Raw genomic sequence first — 24,330 nt, 5'->3', positions numbered from 1 at the left:
CTGTCTTTCGGTCGATTTCGCGAAAATCCATCAAAAATTCGAAAAGCTAAGAAGTTGCGTATAAAATTTTCGGTGAAATTTCTGCTAAAATCGCCGTGAAATGTAATGATTCCAATGCTAGTGGAGGATGGGAACGGGAGATGGGAGCGTTAACGAAGACCGGAAGCAAAGATGAGACCGATTAGGACGTAGTACGTGTTGTCTGAAACGGTCCTATCGTTAATTCAATATATTATATCGGAAGATCGAGTAAAGAAGAATTTCTAATCGGGATGAGCAAGGAAGAGAGCAGCGAGGAAGGTCCTCAGGGGGGTGGTGCCGGCGAGGCAGGGAAAAAGGATCCTAACGCGGATCTCTATGAAAGTCAGGGCCACAAGAAGCTCATACGTTTTGTTACCGTGGTGGCTTACATGTTCTCCGTGAGTTTCGTGGCTATAGTTTTGAGCGCGTACTATTTGTTCCTCTGGGAGCCACCTAATCCACGACTGTTACGGAGACCTGTTCACCTGTCTGGCGAACCTGACGTGCAATTCCTATTGGCAGATCCCCCTGTCCTGACGAATCGTTCCGAACATTCGATAAAGAACAATCATACGGAAAATAGGCTCGAAGAAACCGATACGAACAGTCTGCCCAAGAAGCTTACCGGTCGTATCTTACCGGACGATGATTTCTACAAGGACCAAACGACGAAAAGTCGCGGCAAGCTGGACGAATCCTTGGCCCTGTTGAGAAACTCTTTGGTAGAGATTCTGCGAAGCAGAATGAACGATTCGAGGCTCGATCGGACTGCTGGTACGATCAAAATCGGCTGGAGAACTAACGATCTAAGTGTTGATAGTAGAGGAAAGGAACTTTTCTCGAGAAGAAAAGACGAAGAAAGGGTGGATAGTGATGATGTCAGGCCTCTGACATTGAAATCGTCTACTATTTCTGGCGGAGATTGGAATAAGAATCGTTTTACGAGCGACGAGAACAGCACCGAGCCGTTTCGGAACGTTCTCGATCGGTTGAATGCTACCGAACGAAATAAATACATTCCAGCGATGTTCCAGGCGAAGTTAAGGGCGATCTATCGGAAAAAGATCGGGAACAACGGAACGGGAACCGTGGAGGATTCCATCGAACATTCTACACGCGTCGAAGTCACTCACGGGCAGTCGAACGATTACCGATTAAATTTAGTCACCGATGAATCGGCGACCGCCGCTGGAACGGCTGCGTTAATTGATAAATCGACGACTGTTATGACAAGAGCGGACGAACGGGATGTTGGTACACGGAAACACAGAGGAAACGTGTACACAGACGGAGCTCTTGTAAGCAATCCGCCGCCCTCCGTAAATTCCACGCGTGGCTTGAAATTCGCCGATCGTCTGGAATCGTATCCACCGTTTCGAGCGTTTACGAACAACGTTGCGATGGATTTCAAAGGTAATAAACATTTTTAAATTGTCAAATAAAGACTACTATATTCAATTTAGATCGCAAAACCGTTAAGGGGTCTCCTGTGACGGGTAAAAAAATCGATTTATTTTATCAATAGGCATGTTCAGTACATGCATAGCTCTCTCTCCCTCGTACTAGAATGAAGTTGATATTTGTAAAATTCGAATTTTGAAAAACGAGCGACTTTTTTAAAAAAAATCCGCATCTTTTGCAAAACTCCACCATTTTGTTATTTTTCCTATATCTTTTATTCATTCTATTACGGACGATAGCCACGTTTATAGCGATTAAGAATCTTTCTCAATTTTTAATTTTAGATTACGTAGACACTTGATATAATGACAGCCATGGATGCACCTTTCTTTTAGACAGTCCCGGAAAATTACAATAACTTTTAATCTGTACTATATTTTCAAATGAAAAAAATTAAGCTTATCCTATTAATGTATACGAATTCATAGAAAAAAGTTTGACATCGATATACCTTATAGTTTTTTCTAAAAAAAAATTCCTGAATTTTGCCAAATTTTTTACTCGTCACAGTAGGGAGACCCTGGAAATCGTCAGTGGGGGTTAAAGATTTACGAATTGGAGAGAATGGAATTGGGATGTTCGACGTAGTCACAATGAAAAGTCGTGATTAAAACCTTAGAAATAAGATCGCCGATGGATTGGCATGCGATGATTATCCGTATTGTCCGCGTAATATCTGAAACAGGGTCAGGTCGATCCGTTATGGCTTCTTTAACGTTGCATCGTAACAAAGATTTAACAATTTCTAAAAACGGATCTACAGGCTTCGCGGCACGATTCCTCTAAACGTTTCTGTGCTTGAACGATAAAGTGAATCCAACGGACGCGCGGGAGACGAGAATCCTCGGTTTCCGGTTGAAAGAAAAAAAGATTCGGAGGAATTCTTGCGTGATTCTTCCGTGGGTATAGGAAAACACTCGTCGGGACAATGTCTACCGATCGAAGGCCTATGTTTGTTCGCAGAAGTGATCGAAGAGAGTGACGTCTTAATGCTATTAAGAAAAAGGCGTGGCTCCTTTGTAAAACGAGCGAGCGCGTAAATCGCTTTACTCCAGGTGGAAAAAGTCTAAAGTTTCGACAGGCCTATATAGTTTCCCAATCTTTATTGACTCACCCTCCCCTTTTCGAAGTTTTTTGTTTTGTTTCAGTTGCCTTTCGAGTAAACTATCTCTGTTATAAAAATTTCCAAGTGTATGTAAGTTTCGAATCTTAAAATGTGAAATTCAAAATAAAGGAAATAAAGTAACTAGAACGTGCCCTCGGATCTCCTCAGCGCCCACTGGTGGACGGTAACGCCCACTTTGGGAACCTCTGGTCTAGACCAGTGTTTCTCAACGTGGGATGTTACGCTCCACCGAGGGGCAATTTGAATACTTTGGGGGACAATTAGCAAACCATTGACATTCGCCACCAGATTGGTAACAATTTTACCTATGTGCCTTTTTTTATTTATAGTTAAACTTTTTCAGAACTTGGTTTAATATGTTATGGGGGCATCGAGGCGTTGAGGTGGGGCATGATCCAAAAAAGGTTGGGAAACACTGGTCTAAACGGACTGGACGAATGCTATCTCGAACAAAATTATATAAAGCGCGTTCATGTCGTCCTCGATGACCACTCGATTTTGATATTACAAGATTTCGAAGCAACATACGCGGGCTCGAGTTTACGTAAAATGCTTGCGCAACCGTTTTTTAATCGGTTCTGTCACCTTTTTTCGCGAAGCACCTTAATCTCAAAATCGGGATGATAGTCATCGGGGCAGGCATGCTTCAAACAGGATAAGTAAATCGCTCGACGTAACTCGATTCTCCTATAAATCGTCTGATCTACCACGATCTAACTTGTAAAAAAAGAAAAGATAGAAACAAGAATAACTTTTTACGAACGGTGCGTGAGCATTCGACAGGCAACGCGTAGATAAGTGAAGGTAAGCTGAACCTTGAAAACGAAATAAGGCCAGCCGGGGAGAGTATCGGTTTAACGGCATTTACCATCACGTGTGAATCCTGTAAAGTCGGAGTAACCCCTTGCGAAGCTTGCGAAACCGAAGCGCCAACGAGTCAAGGTTCTCGAGCTTGCGCAGTGCATCGCGCACCACCTCGTCGGTGGTGTCATTGGATGGGTGTGTTTTTCAACGGCTGCCATCGGTGGGAAACGTTGATCCGCGTTCAAGTCCAAGGAACAGAAATAATCATCGAATAGTCGTAATACAACGACACGGGAGTAAGGAAATCCTGTGCGCGTCGCGTCCTCGAAAGCTCGTTCGAAAGCCTTGATAACTCGTGACTGTTTCTCTATCGTCGTAACCGTCATCTTGCGTACTCGCGAAAGCTTTGTGGTGGGAACGCCCTATCGATAAACATAATTGGGTGACTACGAAACGAACCGTCTAAAAGCACGGATTCAACGTGATTAAAGGTACAATAATAAAAAATCTGTCACGATAATCTGATCGAAGCCCTCCGATCTATCGCAAGAATATTCTACGTGCAAGGGTGTGTTTGACGCAGACCAGGTACACGCTCCTGGCACGCCGCGCGCGCAGCAGTAAACTCGGCGGCCACTGTTTACTGATTTCACGTCGAAAAATGTAAACGATCCCGCGGTACAGATATAAATACACATCGGTTCGGAAGATTTTTCCTCGGGGGGAGGTTGAATAATGCTTTTCCACGCGTTTCGCCTGTTCAGAGCTACCGTCGAACAAATGCTGGTCCGATGTTTCATAAGTATTCGTAATTCGTCGTTTCAATGACCGTTTCACGAGCACACTCGCGGTGAGCACACGTTGATCGAGGGGTCGAAAGAAGTGGTGTCTGTCCGTACCTACACCGTTTCACGGAGGATGCAGTTGCCGCGAAAGATGAGCGGTCCGAATATCAATTCGGAGAAACCGAATCCCGACACGGGAAATCGCGAGCACAAGGCGACTGGCAATGAGATTCGATTCGCCGGGGATGAACGTAAAGACAAGCTGTACGAGCCGAAGCACAAGCAGAAATTGGTACGCGTGCTGACCGTGGTCGCCTATGTGATATTCGTCAGTATGGGAGCTATACTGTTGTCCTTGTACTACACGTTCGTGTGGGATCCGAAAGACGTGCCTGTCAGGATGAGAACGAAACTAGAATGTGTGGATGTAAAATCATCGAATCCTATTTAAAAATAGGATTTCATCCTTCAAACCGGGTGTCACGCACATTTTTCATGGATTCCATGTTTGGAATCCTCGTGTCGAATAACAATGTTGAAAATTACTGTCGAATAGGGTTAATCGCAGATGACTAACGTTTCAAGTGGTTTTTTCTCGTTTCTCCTTTCAGAAACGCAAATAAAACGGATGGAAGCGGAAACTGTGACCAATCGGAGCGTCCAAACTGGGGAACCGAATACTTCGACCACCTTGGATATCGCGACACCACGGAAGAATCTCTTGACAGTCATATCGAGAACCACAGCGATAACTTCTAGCGTTTTACCGTTAACTGCTCCGGATGTACGATTAAATCCCCGTACGGAGAGCAGCAGAGAAACATTCGCTAACACGAGTCCCGGGACCGCTTGATCGTCGATTATTAACGAATCGTATTAGTAAACGAAAAGACGAGAAAGAAGCTAAGTAGCATTCGAATTTATTTGACATTTTTTATAGATGATTTCTGTACGACTTCGATCGGATCTAGGGATACTATACGAGAGTTTCAACCCTTGTACACGTGTATGCTTACCTTTTTTTCTGTCGATGGTGATATAACCGTTCATTCAGAATCCTGATTATATCTTTTTTTAGAGGACGAGCGAGAATTTTAATTTTTATACTGCTTAAGTGGATATAACAGACAAATGAAATCGTTTCAGGGAAATGCGATCGGAGCTGTAGTTATTTCCAAGGAATTTTCTAACCATACAATAAAGAAACTGAACCGAATTCTCTCTGTGGAACTACTTTTTGTTATTATTAATCATACACATCATCGTTTTTCACGTAATTTACAATTGGAACATGTGTAATGTACATTTTATACCCATTTTCGTTGATCCTTCATTCACCAGTCACGAGCATGTGAACAGTCTTTTCCGACCCAAACATTTTCTTTGCTTTCTCTGTGCCCACGATCGCGGATAGTTGCATGATATCGTATTTACAATACAGAACCGTTACGGTCATGTTACTTTCAGAACCCGCCCGTGGATTCTGATTCGATTCGTGCATTAAATTACAGAGTTCACTGTAAAATCCGGGAACCGTGGGCGGCGCGTAAAATATAACGTGCCTTATACCTTTCACCCTTATTCTACGATAGTAATGAAATCGTTCTGAATATAAAAGAAAATGTGCATCGCTGTGATAGAACATGTCTCTTGCTCTTGCCACTTTTGCGTCCTTCGAGTATTCGCAGATCTGAGCAAAACTATATTCTTCCTTTTTAAAATAATTTCGCAACTTCACAAAATCGAAATACGATGGTACGAAAATCAATGTGTGGTTCATAATTCGGTCCTTGTATTGGGGAAGTATTTTCGATACGAAGAATTCCATTCTTTGTTCCAAAGCCTGCGAATGACTCGAACTTTCGAATCTGTGAAATACTTGGGGAACTTGTACGACCACCTGGCAAATCGATCCAACGGAAACAGGATTTATTACCTTCACTTTTCCAGCGTAATTGTAACATCTCTTATTGAATATCCCATAAATTTCGGGCACGTGAATGCTCGAAAATATTAAGGTTTGTCTGTAGTATTTACTCCACCCATTTACACTCCAACTTCTGACTCTAGAAAAATCCGTTCCATGCGAATCTTTTGGTTGCAAATGTAGATGATTTAAAATGTGCATCATATGGTCCCAATTTTGCATTAGGAACATTTCAGCTTGATCCAGAATTAATAATTCTATCGATGCCAGAAAATCATAATCCCTCTCTGCTTCGCCTTCTGCACCAATTAGCATTCTCAAACCTAACAGGGATGAAATTATAATGTCGGACGAATAAAATTCTGAATATAGTTTCAGTGTCTTCTTTGTGATGGAGATTCCTATTTTGAAGGTGTCATCTGTGTTTCCTTGGAATGTTTGCTCATAATCCTCTGGTTTTGGATTTTTCTTGGGCATCACCAATTCATTACCACTAAAATCTTCCATGAACCTGATTTTGTTCATTACGGAACCACCTTTATCTTCCCCAATTAAAATAGCTATTAATAATTCGACAATTTGTAAGCACGCATGCCTAAAGGGAACTATTATTAAAATTTTTGGTCTTACTAAACCTTGATCTCTATACTCATCTGGGATTTCTGCCATATTTGTACATTTTGATTTTGATATTTTTGCATTATGATGCAGCACCTTTGTTCTGGTCTTTAATGCATGATTAATTGCATGTAGACAATATATAAATCTTATTTGATCAGCATTAGAAAATGTTCTTTCAGGATAATATAAATCTTGATAATTGTTTACTACTGAAAACAATTCTCTCTGCAAAGGAGTCAAAAACGATGGATTTGTATTAACACAGTCTCCAGTATTAGAGTAATTAGCTTTTGTAATATTGCCTTGTATTTGTGTTTTTACATATAGCTTGTTCCAATCCACAGTTTCGATCAAAGAAGGAACAGTACCCCCCCTAGCAAATTGCTTTTCTTCCAAAACCGAAATTTTGGTTTTTTTCATTGTACCATCTGTATTTCTTGAAGTTTTTGGAATTTCACAAATAAGATTCCCAAGTATAGGCCATGTTATTTTCTGTGTGTCTACAATTTGAGGAACATTAGAAACTGCATCGTAAAGTGTGGCATCTAAATCATCTCTCAGATGAATTGTAAATGGATCTCTTAGATAACCAGCATCTTCTTGGGCAGTTTCAGGATCTTCTTCGTCCAATTCTTTTACTTTAATCTCTTCACCTTCGCTATCATTGGACAACTCTGCCTGATTGTCACTGTATATTATCGAATTTTCATCAACATTGCCACTTTTTCCAATATCACCTTCAATGTCAGAATAATCACTCTCTGAATTAGACTCTATAGCATTTGACTGAATCGTATTCGTGCCTGAAAATGTAGACAGTAAGTCTTGCATAGGATTCGTCTCATCTTCGTCAAAGCTATCTGTCTCTAATTCTCGATGTTGCAATTTTTCTTCTTCCAATATTTGCCTCCGTTTCTCTATTTCCTTATTTTTAGCCTCACGTTCTCTAACGTATGAAGCTTCTTTTAGGTTAAACTTGCCTTTCTTGGGTTTCGGTTGATTGTCATACCGGTCAAATTTTCTTTTACCACCCCGAGTTGGTCTCTTCCCACCCCGAGTCGGTCTTCTCCCACGTGCCATTACAATAAATTTTCTGCATCGATTAACAATTCATATTAACACATAAAAAACGCGCGACCACGTGTTTTTATTGTCACACGGCCAATACTGTATTTATACACGTTTGAGAACACAAAAACGCAGGCATTACCATCACTCATGTTTTGTTCGTATATCGTTTATATTTAAATAAATATGTTAAAGAATGTGTACACTTAGATTTTGACAAATACCGCCGTTACACTACTTATTATATATAGACGATATATCACCACTTTGCCAAACTTGCTATGTTCATACTGAATGAGGACATCTATGGGCGGTGTATTTGAAATGCACAACTATGAGAAATTATTCAAATTTTTTGTCTCCTACGAATGTACGGATGGACATAAAATATTTTAATAAGAAAATCCTAATTTAAAAGAAAGTATAGTTTATTTCATGTTTCGAGTATTTTTTTAATATTTTCTAAAGGCATGCAACTTGTTTGTATATCTTCAATTTAGAAATAAATTGCTTATATAGAAAGGTTTGACGATTACAACACCTTAATATTTAATAAATATTTAATAAATTGTTCTCTTCACGTTGAATCACTTGAACTAAAAAAATGCGGTTGCGCATCTAACAGTTGCAAGTATGTTCATTTCATTTCACTGATTCCTTGTTTTGGCGGGACAAAACTTAATGATATTTACAAACACGTATAAAACGTGACATGATCGTTTGAACTTCCACTTACAGTTACGTCACCGAACGTTAATTACCGTTTAAAAAACTGCATCGAGTATATCGATCTTGATGAATAAATTAACGGAATGGATGCAAATCTTAAACTATCGTTTTTCTCATTTTCGATTCGATAGATCAGAATTCCATGATATTGCAAATTACACAATATAGTAACAAGTAATTGTAAAGGTATTCAAAATAATTTTCAACATACGTTATTAGAATTGTATTAGCTTATGATATTATAAATAAAACAAATTCTTAATTACCGGTTAGTTGATAGGCAGTCGGTCTGCAGCTTAAAGTAGTCAGCGACAGCTGCGCTAACAAGTGTTCCTGATAACTCGAACGGAAGGGAAACGCAGGAAGTAGAGAAAAGTAGGCAAAATTAATTAACCCTTTGCTCGGTTGTTTACAAAATATCCGGTTCCTGACAGGCCCTCGTAGCCAACGAGTTCAGGCGAACAGGCGACGGTGCGCGCGCATTAATAACACGCCGTCGACAGTGCCGTATATTCTCGGATCTACTTAGTATTTAGCACGCTATCCAAAAGGTTCTAAAATTACACAGAATTAGTAATTACAGTATGGTCGACATAGATTTCAAACTTGACAATCTGATATACAAGTAATTGTATATATTAAATCAAAGTACTGACTGGTAAATTACTGCTTCTATGATTGTATTGCTACGAAACAATAATTTTGAAAAAAGTTCGATCGACAAACGATCCAGAATCTTGTAAATTCGTGTGTCTATAATTCTGCTTTAATAACAAAGAATTCTGTACTATTAGCGAATGACATGCTTGTATGTATTTCAACGTGTACACTTTTTATCTACCGTTCGACTTCACTAATTATAAGACGTTCTAGAATAAAGAAACGAAGAATTTTAAGACTCCGTAAAGTTCTTCCTGAAAATATAATATTTCTTGTTTACGCAATGTAGTGTAGAGCTTAGATAGGATGAGGAAACGGAACGAAATATCAGAAGCACGGTGGGTACGTGGTTATTCTATACGAGGTTGAAAGCGTGAGCTGCGGGTCGTAAATGCACGGGCAGTTTCGATATAGAAGTCGAGGCGCCCTTAGCAGTGGCCTCGTATAGGACCGGTAAGCGGCTATTATTTGGACGTTTCTGGAAAACTAGAAAGTGCTGATTCAGTGTTTGACAGCTTGTTAAAGTTTATGGGAAAAGGCTTGTCGATAGACGTGCAGGAGTGCAGAAGCAAACGAGGTTTTTTTTCGTGTCTGATGAGCTCCTCCGTCGCACCGCTGGTGGTAAGATGGCTGTGCAGCTGGATGGAGGAGGGAAGGAGGACTTGAAAACACAGTTTGTCACGCGGGAAGGAACATACAAGCTAATGACTTTGTCGGAGTATTCGAGGCCAAACAGGGTCGGCTACACGAACAGTCAAGGAAGCGCATCTGTTAGAGTGTCTTTCGTTACATTACCGGAGCCAGCAGACCCCACAGGTGCGCAAGGTCTCGGCGACCGAATGTGCTTCAACTTTGGCAAGGAGCTCTATGTTTATGTGTATCGAGGTGTTAAAAAGGTAAGATGAGTTTCTTTGCAGCTTTACAAGATATGCTAGTCTATTTGTGTTTAATCGAGCATGGATTCATTTAAACCTAACCTCGAAATCGCGTATCGGGACTCCATCTTTGTAGACCAACACCACACCTAACATACAATCCTTTTACTTTATATGTTAATGAACATAAAATTTCATACCTCAGGCGTATTTTTCAACATGTTTCTTTAATGCCAAGTACATTAATGTTTCTGATATTTTCAGAATATACCTGTGACATTTTTTTTACCGATTTTAATATATGAAATAATTTGTCTCATAAGTGGTTGAAATTTGAATTGTTCGAGTCTTTAATGGAGTTATGTTTTTCATATTTCAATTAACAACAAGCAGTATGTAAACATACTAAAACAAAACTTGTGTACCATTGTTAGTTGTCGACCTTATGTAAATAATTACCAGACCTTTAAATAATTATTAAATACAGAACCCTCAAGGTTCTGTATTTAATAATTATTGAATAGTTATATCTTTTGAGACAATCTACAGAACAGTAACAAAAGAATGTTATATACATAATTATATTTTTTTTTTGTTTCTTTAGTTTCTAAGCTTTGTAGAATAGCTTTACAGAAAACTCATGTTGATTTCCAATGTTTCAGGCTGTGGATTTAAATAAGCCATTAGACAAAAAATTATATAAAGGAACCAATCCCACTTGCCACAATTTTAATCAAACAACGGCAACAGCAGATAGTGCCCCATTATTAGTTGGTTTCTCAACAGGGCAAATTCAGTTGATAGATCCAATAAAAAAAGAACTAAGCAAATTATATAATGAAGATGTGAGTAGAATATCTTGTTTAAAGTAACATTTGGAAGTATATGTCTGGGCAGCTTTTTGAATGCACACAGAGATTGTAAAATAATGTTGGTACAATCCCTGAATGTGGGAATATCTGTATTAAAGGCAAGCTAAGTGCTTGTAGAATACTTTGTATGTGTTACTACTACTACATAGAGACATTAATGTGTACAGAAACAGTCAGCATTTATCCAATCTCTGTTGATATGAGTGTGTTATCTTGTTTCAACAATTTCTACATGATAAATAAGGAATTAGTAATAGTTTAGTTGTTCATACAATTATTAAATCTCTCTGCTATACTACATATTTGAAATTTCATATTAGTATTTATTTTGTTACATTCCATTTTGGTATAGTAATAAGTCATTGAAATAATTGAACTTGATGCAAGGTATTTTATAATTTTGTGTGAATAATTCTAATATAAATTATTTTGTTGATTCTTTAACATACCAATATTGTTCTTTGAAAATATGTATGTTGTTCTCTTTGTTTGGATAATATTGGTTGTATTTTACATACGATGTAATGTTTCAGAGGCTGATAGACAAAAGCAAAGTGACATGTATAAAATGGGTTCCTGGCTCTAACAACCTGTTCTTAGTATCGCATAGTTCTGGGCAATTATATTTATACAACGAAGAACTCTTGTGTGGTACAACAGCTCCTCATTACCAATCCTTCAAATCAGGAGATGGTTATGCTATATACACTTGCAAGACAAAATCCACTAGGAACCCTTTGTACCGATGGGTAATAGGCGCAGAAGGATGTTGTATAAATGAATTTTCCTTTAGTCCGTGCGGCTCCAATTTAGCTGTAGTTTCTCAAGATGGGTTCCTACGAGTATTTCAATATAACACAATGGAGTTAGTGGGTTCAGCTAGAAGTTACTTTGGCGGATTTCTGTGCGTATGTTGGTCACCAGATGGAAGATACGTTGTTGTTGGCGGTGAAGACGATCTTGTGACAATTTGGAGCTTTCATGAAAAAAGAGTAGTAGCTCGAGGTCAGGGTCATCATAGTTGGGTAAGCGTAGTAGCGTTCGATCCTTACACTACATCTTATGGAGACCATGATCCTGACTTCAGTGGCTCGGATGACGAAACATTGCCACACAATAACCATAATCACTTCTGCGAAAAGTCTAATCGTCTGTCCACAACCTCGCAAGGAGTTCACTCGAATAGAAACTCTTGCGGGTCAGAGTTGAGAGTGTCGGGTGGTACATGCTACAGGCTAGGTAGCGTGTCGCAAGATACTCAACTGTGTTTGTGGGATATTACCGAAGACGTGTTGAGACAACCGATGTGCGCGAAGCAGAGGCCCTCTGTAGCAGGTTCTGGTACCCTTTCTACATCGGGAACAGTTAACAGCGGGAACGGCTCTACGGCGAATCATCATTTGAACAATTCTAAACACAATAATCTGAATAATGTTAATTACAGAGAAAACGCGAGTGGTAATAACGAAAGTAGTAACAATAGCACAAGTACAAATACCGCAGTGTCAACTGTAAATTCATTGACACAAAGGTTAGCAGGTCTTGGTTTCGGTGAGCGTAAAGGTGATAATCATAAGAGAAACTTTAGCCTCACTATGAGAGGTAGTGGTGCATCTAATAGCACAATAATGCAGAACAGTGGTGGCGACAAAGCTACTACTAATTCAAATGCAAGTAGTAATATGAACAGTGTCAGTGGAAGTTTAGTAGGTGCAAACAAAAAGGTTTGTTCTGTGATGGACGACCCGATGAGGTTGATAGGAACTGCCCGGTGCCCTAGGTTCGATGAGTGCCCAGTTTTAGAACCGTTGGTGTGCAAGAAGTTGGCACACGAAAGATTGACTGAATTAGTGTTTAGGGAAGATTGCTTCGTAACAGCGTGTCAAGATGGATATGTCTACACATGGGCAAGGCCTGGTCACATGGTAGGTCCTCTCACCATCAGCAGCACTCTGCACAGGCCGCATCATCATAGCAATCCTTACACCAATATTAATTCCTTGCGATCTAACGATCTATGATGTAACCCACCTTCAACTGTTATTTCAACTTTATGAAGTAGGGTTCTTTTTAGTGACAAATTCCAATTTGTATATAAAATAAAAATAGAACTTGAGATCATTTAACACTTTTCGATGAGAAAACATAGAAACATATATGATAATGCTTTGGACAATTTTCTTATTACCATTGTTGAATTGTATTAGATAGTAAATGTTCTTTTAAACACCCAAGTGTATTAACACATTCGGGACCGACGTATTATTACAGGACTATCCCCAGAAACCGACAATGTTTACGTACCGTACCATGTGTGCGTGATCCACATATTGTGTTATCGGCTAAACGGGCAAGTTATTGCATGACTCTGTTAGGTCATCGGTCACGAATGTGTTAAATGTGATGGACACGAACGGGGTAGTTTTGTTATTTTCCAACTTTGGTATTATACGAAATGCTGTCCTCGCTACATTGTGTGTGTTATGAAAGTTTCTTATTTGAGAATAAATGTGTATTTCTCATATTTACGAATTAAATCCTAGTTTACATTTTATCCAAAGCAGTGTATATTATAAATGGTGCCATTGGAAAGCATTGAAATCCTTCTAGAATTATCTTTTAGTTTGTATTACATGTCAGTTACAGAAATGTACGGATGGATGGTATTATGAATGGACAACGTTGTAATATTGAGTTGGATGTTATGTTGAAACAAAATTTTTGAAGTTTTATCGTTGAATTGTGTTATGAAATGCAAATGTTACTTTGGCTATTCGATGAAAATTACAAAAGGACGAAATTTCTTTTCGTAAAATTTTGTAAAATTTCCACTCTAATGAACTACCATGTATAAATACAGTTAACAAATAATTTAAATAACAAAGAATGAAAACATACATTCGTTCATAGTATGAGCCTCCATTTATATCTGTGCCTAAAGATCATCTGGTCAAAATATATTCGATATGAATATTAACAAAGTACATTAGTATAATTATGAATAGTATATATTTATGTTTGGTTTGCATCATTGAGAGTAACATTGTTTGCGTCCCATAAGATTTTGTAACAGGGCAGGCCCCTCTAAAACCCTTCTTTCTTTCCTGTAAAGTGTTACTAGCTTAGCTTAGCGAATGATAGAAAGTCAATGAATTATTTAGTCAAACTATTGTCCCAGATTACAATAATGTGACATTTAATCCTTTGTTGAAAACAATAAATTGCCTTGTTGTACAATAAAGCGAAACAATTGAATGAAAAATTGCTGCTTGCTTCCTGCTTGAATTTATACAGAATGCAATGCAGAGACACCAGAGGAAACTTTAAATCATTTATAACATACATATGCATATAAACATGTACAAACTAGTAAATTTGTCTGCACATAACTTTTACTCGTTGTCTTTCATTACAGTTTTATTAGCTGCAATGCTTAGCATGATTACACGATTACGTTTGCAATTCACGGTTTTTGAATTTGTGATATTCGAAACAGTTTCCTGGTGTTTTGGCATAATGCATTTCTATCATCGATATATATATATATATCCCAATGCTCCTTTATCTGTTATAGCGATTTAACAAGTTAAAATTTTTGTGATAATTATCATATAGTGTGCATTGCTTCTTTTATAGTGACAGTCTTATAATTTTATCAGAAGATGCTTGTGCTTGTTTCTTAAGTCGGTGGGGCATTAATTTTTTTACTTTGATTGGAAAGATTAATGTTCTGTACCATGCTTTGGCTGATGCGAGAAAATCATGGATGAGACTTCCCAGAGTTATCGCATGGTACGTATAATTTATTGTTTCCTTGACTTGTTTACTGCATCATAATGGATTGAGTAGTATAGTACATATATGTACATTTGCTCGATTTGGTAGTGTCTGCCTTACTAAGGCATTTTTTCAGTCGCATACTTCTATGCTATAAATGCACTGTTCTTCAATGCACATTAAGAAATTACAATTGTTTTTAAACTGCTTTCAAGGACTTACAGAACATGTTTAAGCTCAAGTGAAACAATCATTCATAGTGAATTTTTGTAAATTTCTCTATTACAGCCTGGTGTAGGACAAGTTGGAAATGCTCTCCATGTTGTCAGTCCAGCAGAGGGTGGTGGTACCATAGTATAGCCAGAACCAGACATCAACATACCTTCATCGCAAAAAGAAGAATACGTCCCGTTGTTACGTGTACTGCACTCCTCGAAAATGCAGTCTCCATATACCCATTATCATCACTTATATTATGTATGGCCAAGTGAAAGTTATTCCAGTACTGTTTAAAGATGGATAATCAAAGAATTATCGTAATGGCATCTAATAGCGTAACGCTTAAAGACACATTTTCATTTCGTAAGTCAATTCCGGTGCATACATTTTTTCTTGTGTTCCATCCCTATTTTCGTTCACACGTGGAAGGCATTTAAATTTTATAGCCCTACAACTTATTTCATAAGAAACATCAGCGAAAGTAATAGATAAATTGTGTATACATGTACATATGTATACATAGATACGTTTGATCTTATATGCTATACACTATATCATTCCAATAAGGTCCTGGTTAAGTGAAACATTCGAATCGAATGATGTTAATGCTAAACGCTTGTGTATATGATCGAGAATTTTTTTTTTATTATTGAAGTTTAATCACGATTGCTTAAAGACTTGATTTCAAACGATTTGCCTTTTGCAATATAGGTCAACGAGAAATGCAATTATTGTAATCAGTCAGAGGAATGTGTGAATACGAAATTATTCGAGCAGTATTCCGATTTGCATACTCGTTACTACTGACTGACTGTTTTACGTCGAGTAGTAGTACGCGCGGAAAAAGAGAATTACGTAATTTGTAATGCAGAATCCACGTTAAATATTTCACTCTTGAAGTTTTATGAGTATTATTTTTCTACGTTATTAATTATAAGTATTCGAGATATTTCGTGAAAACGTATGTTCAAATGTTCCTTTCATATAACTTTATGTTCTGTTAATACGATTCCGAAGCATAGTTTCTTCATCTTTAAACTAAATTGCCTTAATAAATTTGTAAGTTAACTGTAAGAAGGAAGGGAATTCTTATTTGTTTTATAATATAGTTGCCTGAATGGTTTTCGAAGAAACTTGTTCGCTTTATTGGAAGTCTATAATGAGTACATCAGGAATGTACGGCCAGTTGAGAATTTTATACGAAAAGCGACTTTATATCTGAGAGCTAAAAAAACTTTTCAATGAAAAATACATTGCTTTATAATTCTATTGATTATGAAGTAACTCTGTATTGGTGTATAACAGACATCGTATTTTTTCATTCAATTCACCAAAAATATGATTAATAGTCGAACACTTTTTCGAAGTATTGTCACCTAAAAATGATAAATACCCTTTGCAACAAATAAAACAGATACATTGAACTTTTCAATTATTTATGTATAAATTTTTAAAAGTGAAGACTGCGTCGCGATATATATATACATATATATTGTTATACATATAGTTCTCAGATACAGAAGTCTACATACAGTATCAAGTATGAGTGCACAAGCAAATGGTTATTGAATATTCTAATATAGAACAGTATTTCAAACGGTATATTTCACACGGCGATCCTATACATTCATTAATATTTTCTCATATATATATATATACACATTATGCAAAATGTAAGAACAATTTTGCATTGTTGTAATTTTTTCAAAACGATTTGGAAGCTACGACAAACTTTTCATTCCCTTTTTTGTGGGCGTTTTTCAAAACCGTTCGATAAGAAGATGATACGTTACGACGGACACAATGATCATTTTATTCTTTGTCTTGCATAATTAAGAATGGGTTGACCACTTTTTTCTAGACAATAATACCTGTCACAGCTTGAATTGCAAAGAATGTTCAAGAATATTTTAATGCTGTTAAATCTACATAACAGACTCGGTTTATATTTTCATCGTGGGGAACCACTAATCACAGCAGTAATATATTCTTTTGCAGGTTCTTTTCACGAAAAAAAAAAAAAAAAAAGTTCAAAGATACATAGAAAGCTATTTTCATATATGTATAATAATACCTTACGATGTGACTAACGAAATTATAGCGTATATTCTTGAATATTCTGTACACGTTGATACGATTCCGTTTCTATATATATATATATATTACGAAAATTATGTTTGAACTCTTTTATATGACAAGTTCCCGGAGGTATGCTGTGATACGTGTGTACGTTGACACTATATTAATTACCTAACTGTAAGCGATGAAAGTGAGATTTATGACAATGTCGTGAATCATTATTGTGTGCTAAGACGAATGGTTAATCTTCAATTCATACAACGGAAAAATCGAAGATGAATTTTCAAAGAAACTCAAATGAAAAACGGGCCTGTTAAAATGCATTAAACCATGTTTGACTGATTCAAATTCGAGATTTATAATGTTCCTATATTGTAAGCAGATCGAAACCATAATAAATGGTGCAATCTTATTTCATAACTGGCACCGATCGAATTTCACCGAATCGAATGGCATTGTTGATAATTACTTAATTCCAGTTCACCATATAGTGCGTAGATCATGCTGGACAAGTGTTTCCTTTCTCGTTCTGTAAAGCGAACAAGATTTCTTTACGAGTGATGATTTTTAACAATAATAATGTAGGTATACACGCTCGACGGTCGTTTATGGTCGCGGTCCGTCTGATACCGAGGATAAACACAACGATTCGAGAAGATATTTTGATAATTATGTTTTACATTGGAAGATTAGTCTGGCTGATTACATCTAACAAAATACAAGCAGAAATTAACCGATCATTTCTACTTGGCGACTTTTTTATGGGACACTTTCACACAGAGCTTTACGACATCGCATCGAATTTCGAATTCTCTTCGCATTTCACTCCATTTGTTTGTAAAGTTGTACATTCTTTGTAATTGTAAATGAAAAAATTTTAATTGTTACCGCTTCCGTGTACAATTTCTTTATCTATCCCGAAACTTCGAAGGCTGGTTCCACCCCTTAAAGTCGCGTTTCAGCCGATAAAAAAAATACAGTACATACATACGTTATATATCATTTTACAATTAGCCGACTATGATTAACGTCGGTTCACGTTGTTTATTTTGTTTTTACGCGCGTGTAACGCTTCCCGTCGCTAGACAATTATGTACGTTTCGTGACCGATCCATAATACAGAAAATCGTTCAAATTATGCGGCTGTGAAATTGTATGCACGAACAAAATGAAAAGGTTGCAAATACTTCGCGTAGATAACGACTTGGTGGAAAAAGCGTATTTACAGATAGGTAATAATATCATCGGTCGAAGTGTCGCAACTGGAGTAAGTATGCGTCAAAGCTGCACTTGTTTGCAATTGAAAATAATTGATATAATTGTGAATAGCCGTAGTAAACAAATCGTAATTGCTGTTGTGTGGTTATGAGCTAATTTGAAATTGTGTTTTGTACACATAAAACTTTCCACACGCATGCGTGAACGAACGCGCGCTCTCACGTGATGCTTTTGCATGTTTTTCGTATAATTGCGTTTCGAGTTTAGTTATTAAACTATTGTGCTCCGTTAAAAATCATCGAAGATTTTAAACTGATAACTTATTCTGTACACGTTAATTTCAGTGGGATAATGATCAAAATATCAAACACGCAGTAACAATAAATTTATCGCCTGACAATGAAATGACAATAACGCCGGTAATGTACACTTTATATGTACAGTTTTTTTTGCGTGTGTTACGCATTAGATGAACATCATTTTCGTCCGAACTGCGTACTGTGTTAAATAGATTTCTATAAGAATTACTTTGTTAGCATCAGGTTTCACCATGTTACATGAAATCTACTGAAACATCGCGGTGGAAACTTCTTAAAGTGGGCACTACTGTTCCACTAAAGCCAGGCGACGTTTGTTCCTTATTATCGCATAAATGTTGGTTCAAAGTAATGTCAGTACCTGTTACTATGGAAGACGATCAAGAACACGCCATCAAACGGAAGGTATAATTGTTTAGACGATAGTACAATTTCATTTGCAAGCATTCTTTAACAGCCAAAATTTTAGGCTAAAGAGGAAATAAGTTGCGACATACCCGATAAGAAGCCTTGCACGGACATAGGAGAAGGAGATAATGTACAATCCCGTAACGTAGCAAATAATCTAAGGACCGATAATAATAATATAGTCGAAGAGAAGAATAAAGAGATTACTGTGATCAAACAGGATCTGTCCAATGATATAGCTGTCACAGAATCAGCAGAACAAAATGTTCAGGAACATCTAGCCTCTAGGTTTCTCTTTAATTTTGATATATAATACTCAATGATAGAATACTTGTAATAGCTGCCAATTCAACTACCTCTTCTGTGTTTTCTTACAGTAGCTCCAAAGTTGAAAAAAAAATCCACACATCGAATTCTAAGAGCCAAGATAATGAGCCCTACACAACAGGGCAGGCAGAAATTTCTGCTTCGGTACATGTTGACAAGCCAAATGTATCTGCTAGTGTAACAACAGACAGGCCCAGGAGGGAAAAATGCTATTATGGAAAAGATTGTTATAGGTACTTTGGTTTAGTTCCCTTGTTTCAAGAATATTTACAAAAAAATTGTTTTTTTTTTTGTAGGAAAAACCCACGACATACAGTTGATTTTAGTCATCCTGGAGATTCTGATTATGATGTCCCAGATGATAGAAAATCCTGTCCTTACGGTAAACGGTGTTACCGTACGAACCCTCAGCACAAAATGCAGTATAAACATACAGCGACGAATGCAGTTAGTCCACATCGTAAACAACGAAGTAGAGAGACTGTAAGAGCGTCTTCAGATACTTTATCCGATCTGGAAGATTTATCCGCGGATGAATCAGCGGAAGAATCTGTCGACGAATCGGAGTATGTATTGTCTAGCGATGCGGAGTCGGACGATGATTTCGGAAATGACTGGGATGATGATTTCATAAATGAATCGGATGATGACTAGGATCGAAGACTAGGAAAATGATAAATATTTTTCTGGAAATTTTTACAAAATTTTTCAATTTATACAGATCTAATTGTTTACTTAGAAATTTATAACGTTTGACACATATTTACGTATTAACATTTACTCGTTGTATTATTTAATGTAATAAAATTGAAAATGCAGAGATAAGAGGATCTGTAAGTATATAAATATATGCTTGTAATAATAGGTGGTATTCTTTACTGATGGGAGCATATAGGTAAGTCTAGTTTATATGACTGAAATTTATGTAAGCAATATCGAGGGAACATTGAAAAATAATGGAATTTATGAATTTGGCTTGTAAACATCTAAAATGTTTATATTATTTTATAGTGTACATGATTAATACACTTGGTATCCTTCGTCGCTTTCCGCGTAGTTTTCAGTTGCTACATCCACAAGTATATGCTTTGGTATTTCTGAACCTCTCACTTTAATGGTGTAACAAACATTTTCCATTTTATAAAGACTTTGCTTTAATGTGAAAAGTTTTCTGTTCATTTCTCTGTTCGACATGTTTGTACAACTAAGAAACCCCTTGTACATATTTCTGACAAAATTACACGTTTGATAACAACTAGCAATGTCTCCTGTTGCCAAATTATTAATACACTTACGCATGAGTTCTCCAGTCAAGTCTGCGATTCCTAAGATGTATTCATATGGAGTGACCAAAGTATTTAACGTTTCGATATCAGATTTGTCAGAAGTTGTATAAGTAATAATTTTTTGTAGTTCTGTCCAACCTTGCAAATTACCACTATGCAAGTATTGATAAAAAGTAAGCGCTTCTATGTATTCTTCTGAACTAGCTCGATAAACTTTTAAATATTGGTAAAAATCTTGATTTTCTAGTTCCAATGCAATACGTTTGAAAAGATTTTGAGCCACATTTTGCAGTCTCGTTTCAGTCTCTTGTAGCACGCTTTCTTCTTTGCTTTCTTTATCTATGCTATGTAAAAGACAAATGATTTTTTTACTTTCTATGTTAATATCTCTACCAATTTTCACGATCCTCTCGAAACGATCGTGTTTTTCGTCTAATTCAGCTGCATAAGCACGAAATTGTTGCACAATCAAACTATCCTCATTTATACTCTTCACTACCTCTCTTCCTTTGTCGCCAATGTTGATTTTCTTATTGCCGTGATACTGACGATTTTTTCTGCCACCTTGACCCAATCATAAAATAAAAGAGCGAAAGTTTTAATATTTACCCCTGTTTTAAACTACTAAAAATCGAAAAGATTATTTATTATCGTTCCGATACTCATTTATTTTGCTAAGTGTCATTTCAGAATATCGTCATATGGACTTAATATATCCATAGTTTTAGAAAACGGTAGCAGCTTATGGTTAAAAAGTAAGGACAAGTTAGTTTCGTTGATGTACCTTTAGGGTGAGACATCGCAATTATATTTCCACTGTTATAAGACTTTAGTTAGTTGAATTTAATAGCTGCAGAAAGTACTCAGTTTACAATGTTCTTAGAATGAAACTAGCGTTATCTAATCCTAATATTTCGTTCGGAATTAATTTTTTAACACAGTATTTACAAGATGTAAAGAAACACCGACATGTTTATCGTTAGAGATTACAAATGACAGCTGTACAGTGTACACTACTATGATATTCCGGGAATTAAGTTGCAAGCATGTGTCATCTAGAGGCAAAAGTATATATTAATTGGCTAGTAGCTTGAGTGTTTTATCGTAGATGTCGCCATGAATGTATTGACCATTTGCAACAAATATTACAAAATTTATATTTAGTTGAGAAATATTACAATTGATGGTAATTTATGCATAATACCGATTCAAAGGAATTCAATGAATAGTCTGACATATTCGGAAACAATATACATCAGTGAAATATTATGCCGTAAGAAACAGCTGTCCTTTCAAATGGTGATTCTGCAGTTGTTGTTGTCCTATTCTAGAGGGACTGACAAACTGTGTTGACTGCTAGTGGGCAGAAATCTCTACAAAATTGACGGCAAAGTGAAAGTGATAATCATTATCTAAGAATAAATAGATACTTAAACTTTTAAATTATATAGTAATAGTAAATTATATAAAAAAAAGTCAAAATGGGTAAACGTCAACATCAAAAGGATAAAATGTAAGATACAAACAGGTTACATAGTTTATCATGGTAACAATTTCTGTTCATTGTATACGTTATTGTTCATTAACATGTATTTGTTATTCTTGTAGGTATTTAACATACACAGAATGGTCCACATTGTATGGGGGAAAAAGGGCAGGAACTGTAGGGGAAACTGAAGATACAACATTCCGTCGTTTACCTTATGATCATTGTTGTTTAACTTTACAACCCTTTGAACATTCTTACTGTGACCCACAAGGAAATATATTTGAATTAGAAGCAATATTAGAATATGTAAAGAGATTCAAACATAATCCTGTGACAGGAAAACCTTTAGATCCAAAGACTTTAATAAAGTTGAACTTTGCCAAAAATGCAGATGGGCATTATCACTGTCCAGTTCTCTTTAAACTGTTCAGTAAACATTCTCACATTGTTGCTATTAAAACAACTGGAAATGTGTTTTCATACGAGGTTTGTATGGACATGAATGTTTGTCTGTGGCTATGTACCACTTTGTTAATATTTTTCTTTTTTAGGCAGTTGAGCAATTGAACATAAAGTCACGAAATTGGAGAGATTTAATAAGTGATCAACCTTTTACACGGACAGATATCATTACGATTCAAGACCCAAACAATGTAACAAAATTTAATTTATCAACTTTTCATCATATTAAAAATAATATAAAAGTAGAAGACGAAGGTAATATTTTATATTTCATATGTTTGAAATTATTATTTCTAAATGCTTTGTGCATATAAAGATTAATGATAATCTTTTAGAAACTATAAAGGAACGAAATAATCCGAATGCAAAGTTAAAAACTGTGTCTATGGAAACTAAAGAAATACTAGCTGAGTTGGATAGAGATTTCAAACAAGCTGAAACTAAACAAGAAGTTACCAAACCGAAAGCAGATAAATTTAATGCGGTTTGTATATTAAAACTATTGTCCTATATTTCTAACTAAACATGTACAAGTACAATTATATCTTCACATAGGCACATTATTCTACCGGTGCAGTAGCAGCTGGCTTTACGTCGACAGTAATGCCAAGAGAGACCACTCATCAAGCAGCAGTCATTGCAGAAGATTTAGTACGATATGAAAGGGTTAAGAAGAAAGGTAACGACCTAACATAAGTTTTACATTTTTTATTTAACTGTGTAATACTCGCTTTAAGGATACATAAGGGTGGTTACAAATTTTGGTGCTTTAAACTTGGAGCTTCATTGTGATCTTGTTCCAAAAACATGTGAAAATTTTATAAAACATTGCCAGAATGGTTACTATGAAGGAACAAAGTTTCATAGATCGATACGAAATTTTATGGTAAGTATACTTAATTCCTCTGTTTAAAAGTTTCATTCGATAAAAAAATTAATATTGATGTATTCAGATACAAGGTGGTGACCCTACAAATACCGGTAATGGAGGAACATCTATTTGGGGCAAGAAATTTGAAGATGAATTCAAGCCAAACTTGATTCATCAAGGCAGAGGTATTCTGTCAATGGCAAATTCTGGTCCAAACACAAATGGATCACAATTGTATATATTCTATTTACATTTATATATTTTAAATGTTTGATGTTTAAATATTATTTCTAGTCCCATTCTCTTTAATTACAGTTTCATCACGTTTCGATCATGCAGACACTTAGATCGTAAACACACTGTATTTGGTAAAATAGTAGGTGGACTGGAAACCTTAAATACTATTGAAAAAATCGACGTAGACAACAAAGATCGACCGATAGATGATATAGTGATACAGAAAACTCAGGTATTTGTCGATCCGTTTCAAGAAGCAGACGACCAGTTGGCCGCTGAACGTATAGTTGAAGCGACACGATTAGCTGAAGAAGCGGCAAAAAAGAAATCTTCTAATAAAATGGAGAAAAACGAATTAAAAATATACCGGTCGGGTGTAGGAAAATATATTAAAATGGATAAGGACGAAAACAAGTAATGTTAATACATATATATGTAGAGTTGGTATATTTCAAGAAGGTTATTACTAACCATTTGAATTCATTTACAGAGTGGAGAAAGAAGAATCTAGCATTGAACCTGTAGCAAAGAAGAAAACAGCCACGGCAAACTCGTTTGGTGATTTTTCTTCTTGGTAAAATAACTTGTATTGAAATTTTTAGTTCTAACTGTACAATATTTGTATTGTTGTGTATATGAAATGATAAGATAAATAAAATATTATATACGAATATGTATTATTGTTGTAAAT

The 24,330-nt window shown here is 36.4% G+C and overlaps 6 protein-coding genes across 6 annotated transcripts; 4 read left to right on the top strand and 2 right to left on the bottom strand.

Moving 5' to 3' along the window:
- Nucleotides 1-50: 50 nt before the first annotated feature.
- Nucleotides 51-912, top strand: LOC107194563. Its single transcript, XM_015584204.1, has 2 exons — nucleotides 51-795; nucleotides 845-912. Exons 1-2 carry the CDS (start codon nucleotides 273-275, stop codon nucleotides 910-912), a joined length of 591 nt encoding a protein of 196 aa, XP_015439690.1. The 5' UTR covers nucleotides 51-272.
- Nucleotides 913-976: 64 nt separating this feature from the next.
- Nucleotides 977-5,406, top strand: LOC107194722. Its single transcript, XM_015584395.1, has 2 exons — nucleotides 977-1,434; nucleotides 4,809-5,406. Exons 1-2 carry the CDS (start codon nucleotides 1,047-1,049, stop codon nucleotides 5,048-5,050), a joined length of 630 nt encoding a protein of 209 aa, XP_015439881.1. The 5' UTR covers nucleotides 977-1,046; the 3' UTR covers nucleotides 5,051-5,406.
- Nucleotides 5,407-5,425: 19 nt separating this feature from the next.
- LOC107194721 (digestive organ expansion factor homolog) lies at nucleotides 5,426-8,021 on the bottom strand. The gene has a single exon (XM_015584394.1). The coding sequence runs from the start codon at nucleotides 7,823-7,825 to the stop codon at nucleotides 5,528-5,530; it is 2,298 nt and encodes a 765-aa protein (XP_015439880.1). The 5' UTR covers nucleotides 7,826-8,021; the 3' UTR covers nucleotides 5,426-5,527.
- Nucleotides 8,022-9,679: 1,658 nt separating this feature from the next.
- LOC107194562 (WD repeat-containing protein 20) lies at nucleotides 9,680-19,948 on the top strand. Its single transcript, XM_015584203.1, has 9 exons — nucleotides 9,680-10,098; nucleotides 10,740-10,922; nucleotides 11,483-12,951; nucleotides 18,147-18,291; nucleotides 18,587-18,661; nucleotides 18,779-18,964; nucleotides 19,029-19,255; nucleotides 19,345-19,527; nucleotides 19,591-19,948. Exons 1-9 carry the CDS (start codon nucleotides 9,829-9,831, stop codon nucleotides 19,946-19,948), a joined length of 3,096 nt encoding a protein of 1,031 aa, XP_015439689.1. The 5' UTR covers nucleotides 9,680-9,828.
- A 203-nt stretch (nucleotides 19,949-20,151) lies between these two features.
- Nucleotides 20,152-21,543, bottom strand: LOC107194899 (translin-associated protein X). The gene is made up of 2 exons (XM_015584611.1): nucleotides 21,365-21,543; nucleotides 20,152-21,144 (listed from the first exon to the last, which is right to left on the bottom strand). The coding sequence occupies exons 1-2, from the start codon at nucleotides 21,378-21,380 to the stop codon at nucleotides 20,315-20,317; spliced, it is 846 nt and encodes a 281-aa protein (XP_015440097.1). The 5' UTR covers nucleotides 21,381-21,543; the 3' UTR covers nucleotides 20,152-20,314.
- Nucleotides 21,544-21,942: 399 nt separating this feature from the next.
- LOC107194801 (peptidyl-prolyl cis-trans isomerase-like 2) lies at nucleotides 21,943-24,217 on the top strand. Its single transcript, XM_015584504.1, has 9 exons — nucleotides 21,943-22,093; nucleotides 22,189-22,555; nucleotides 22,621-22,786; nucleotides 22,867-23,015; nucleotides 23,087-23,210; nucleotides 23,269-23,417; nucleotides 23,485-23,636; nucleotides 23,718-24,053; nucleotides 24,130-24,217. The coding sequence occupies exons 1-9, from the start codon at nucleotides 22,062-22,064 to the stop codon at nucleotides 24,215-24,217; spliced, it is 1,563 nt and encodes a 520-aa protein (XP_015439990.1). The 5' UTR covers nucleotides 21,943-22,061.
- The last annotated feature ends 113 nt before the right edge of the window (nucleotides 24,218-24,330 follow it).

This window comes from Dufourea novaeangliae, unplaced genomic scaffold, assembly GCF_001272555.1.
Source record: "Dufourea novaeangliae isolate 0120121106 unplaced genomic scaffold, ASM127255v1 scaffold8, whole genome shotgun sequence".
NCBI lineage: Eukaryota > Metazoa > Arthropoda > Insecta > Hymenoptera > Halictidae > Dufourea > Dufourea novaeangliae.
Note: the sequence above shows the minus strand (reverse complement) of the source record. Positions and strands in the feature narration are given on the sequence as shown.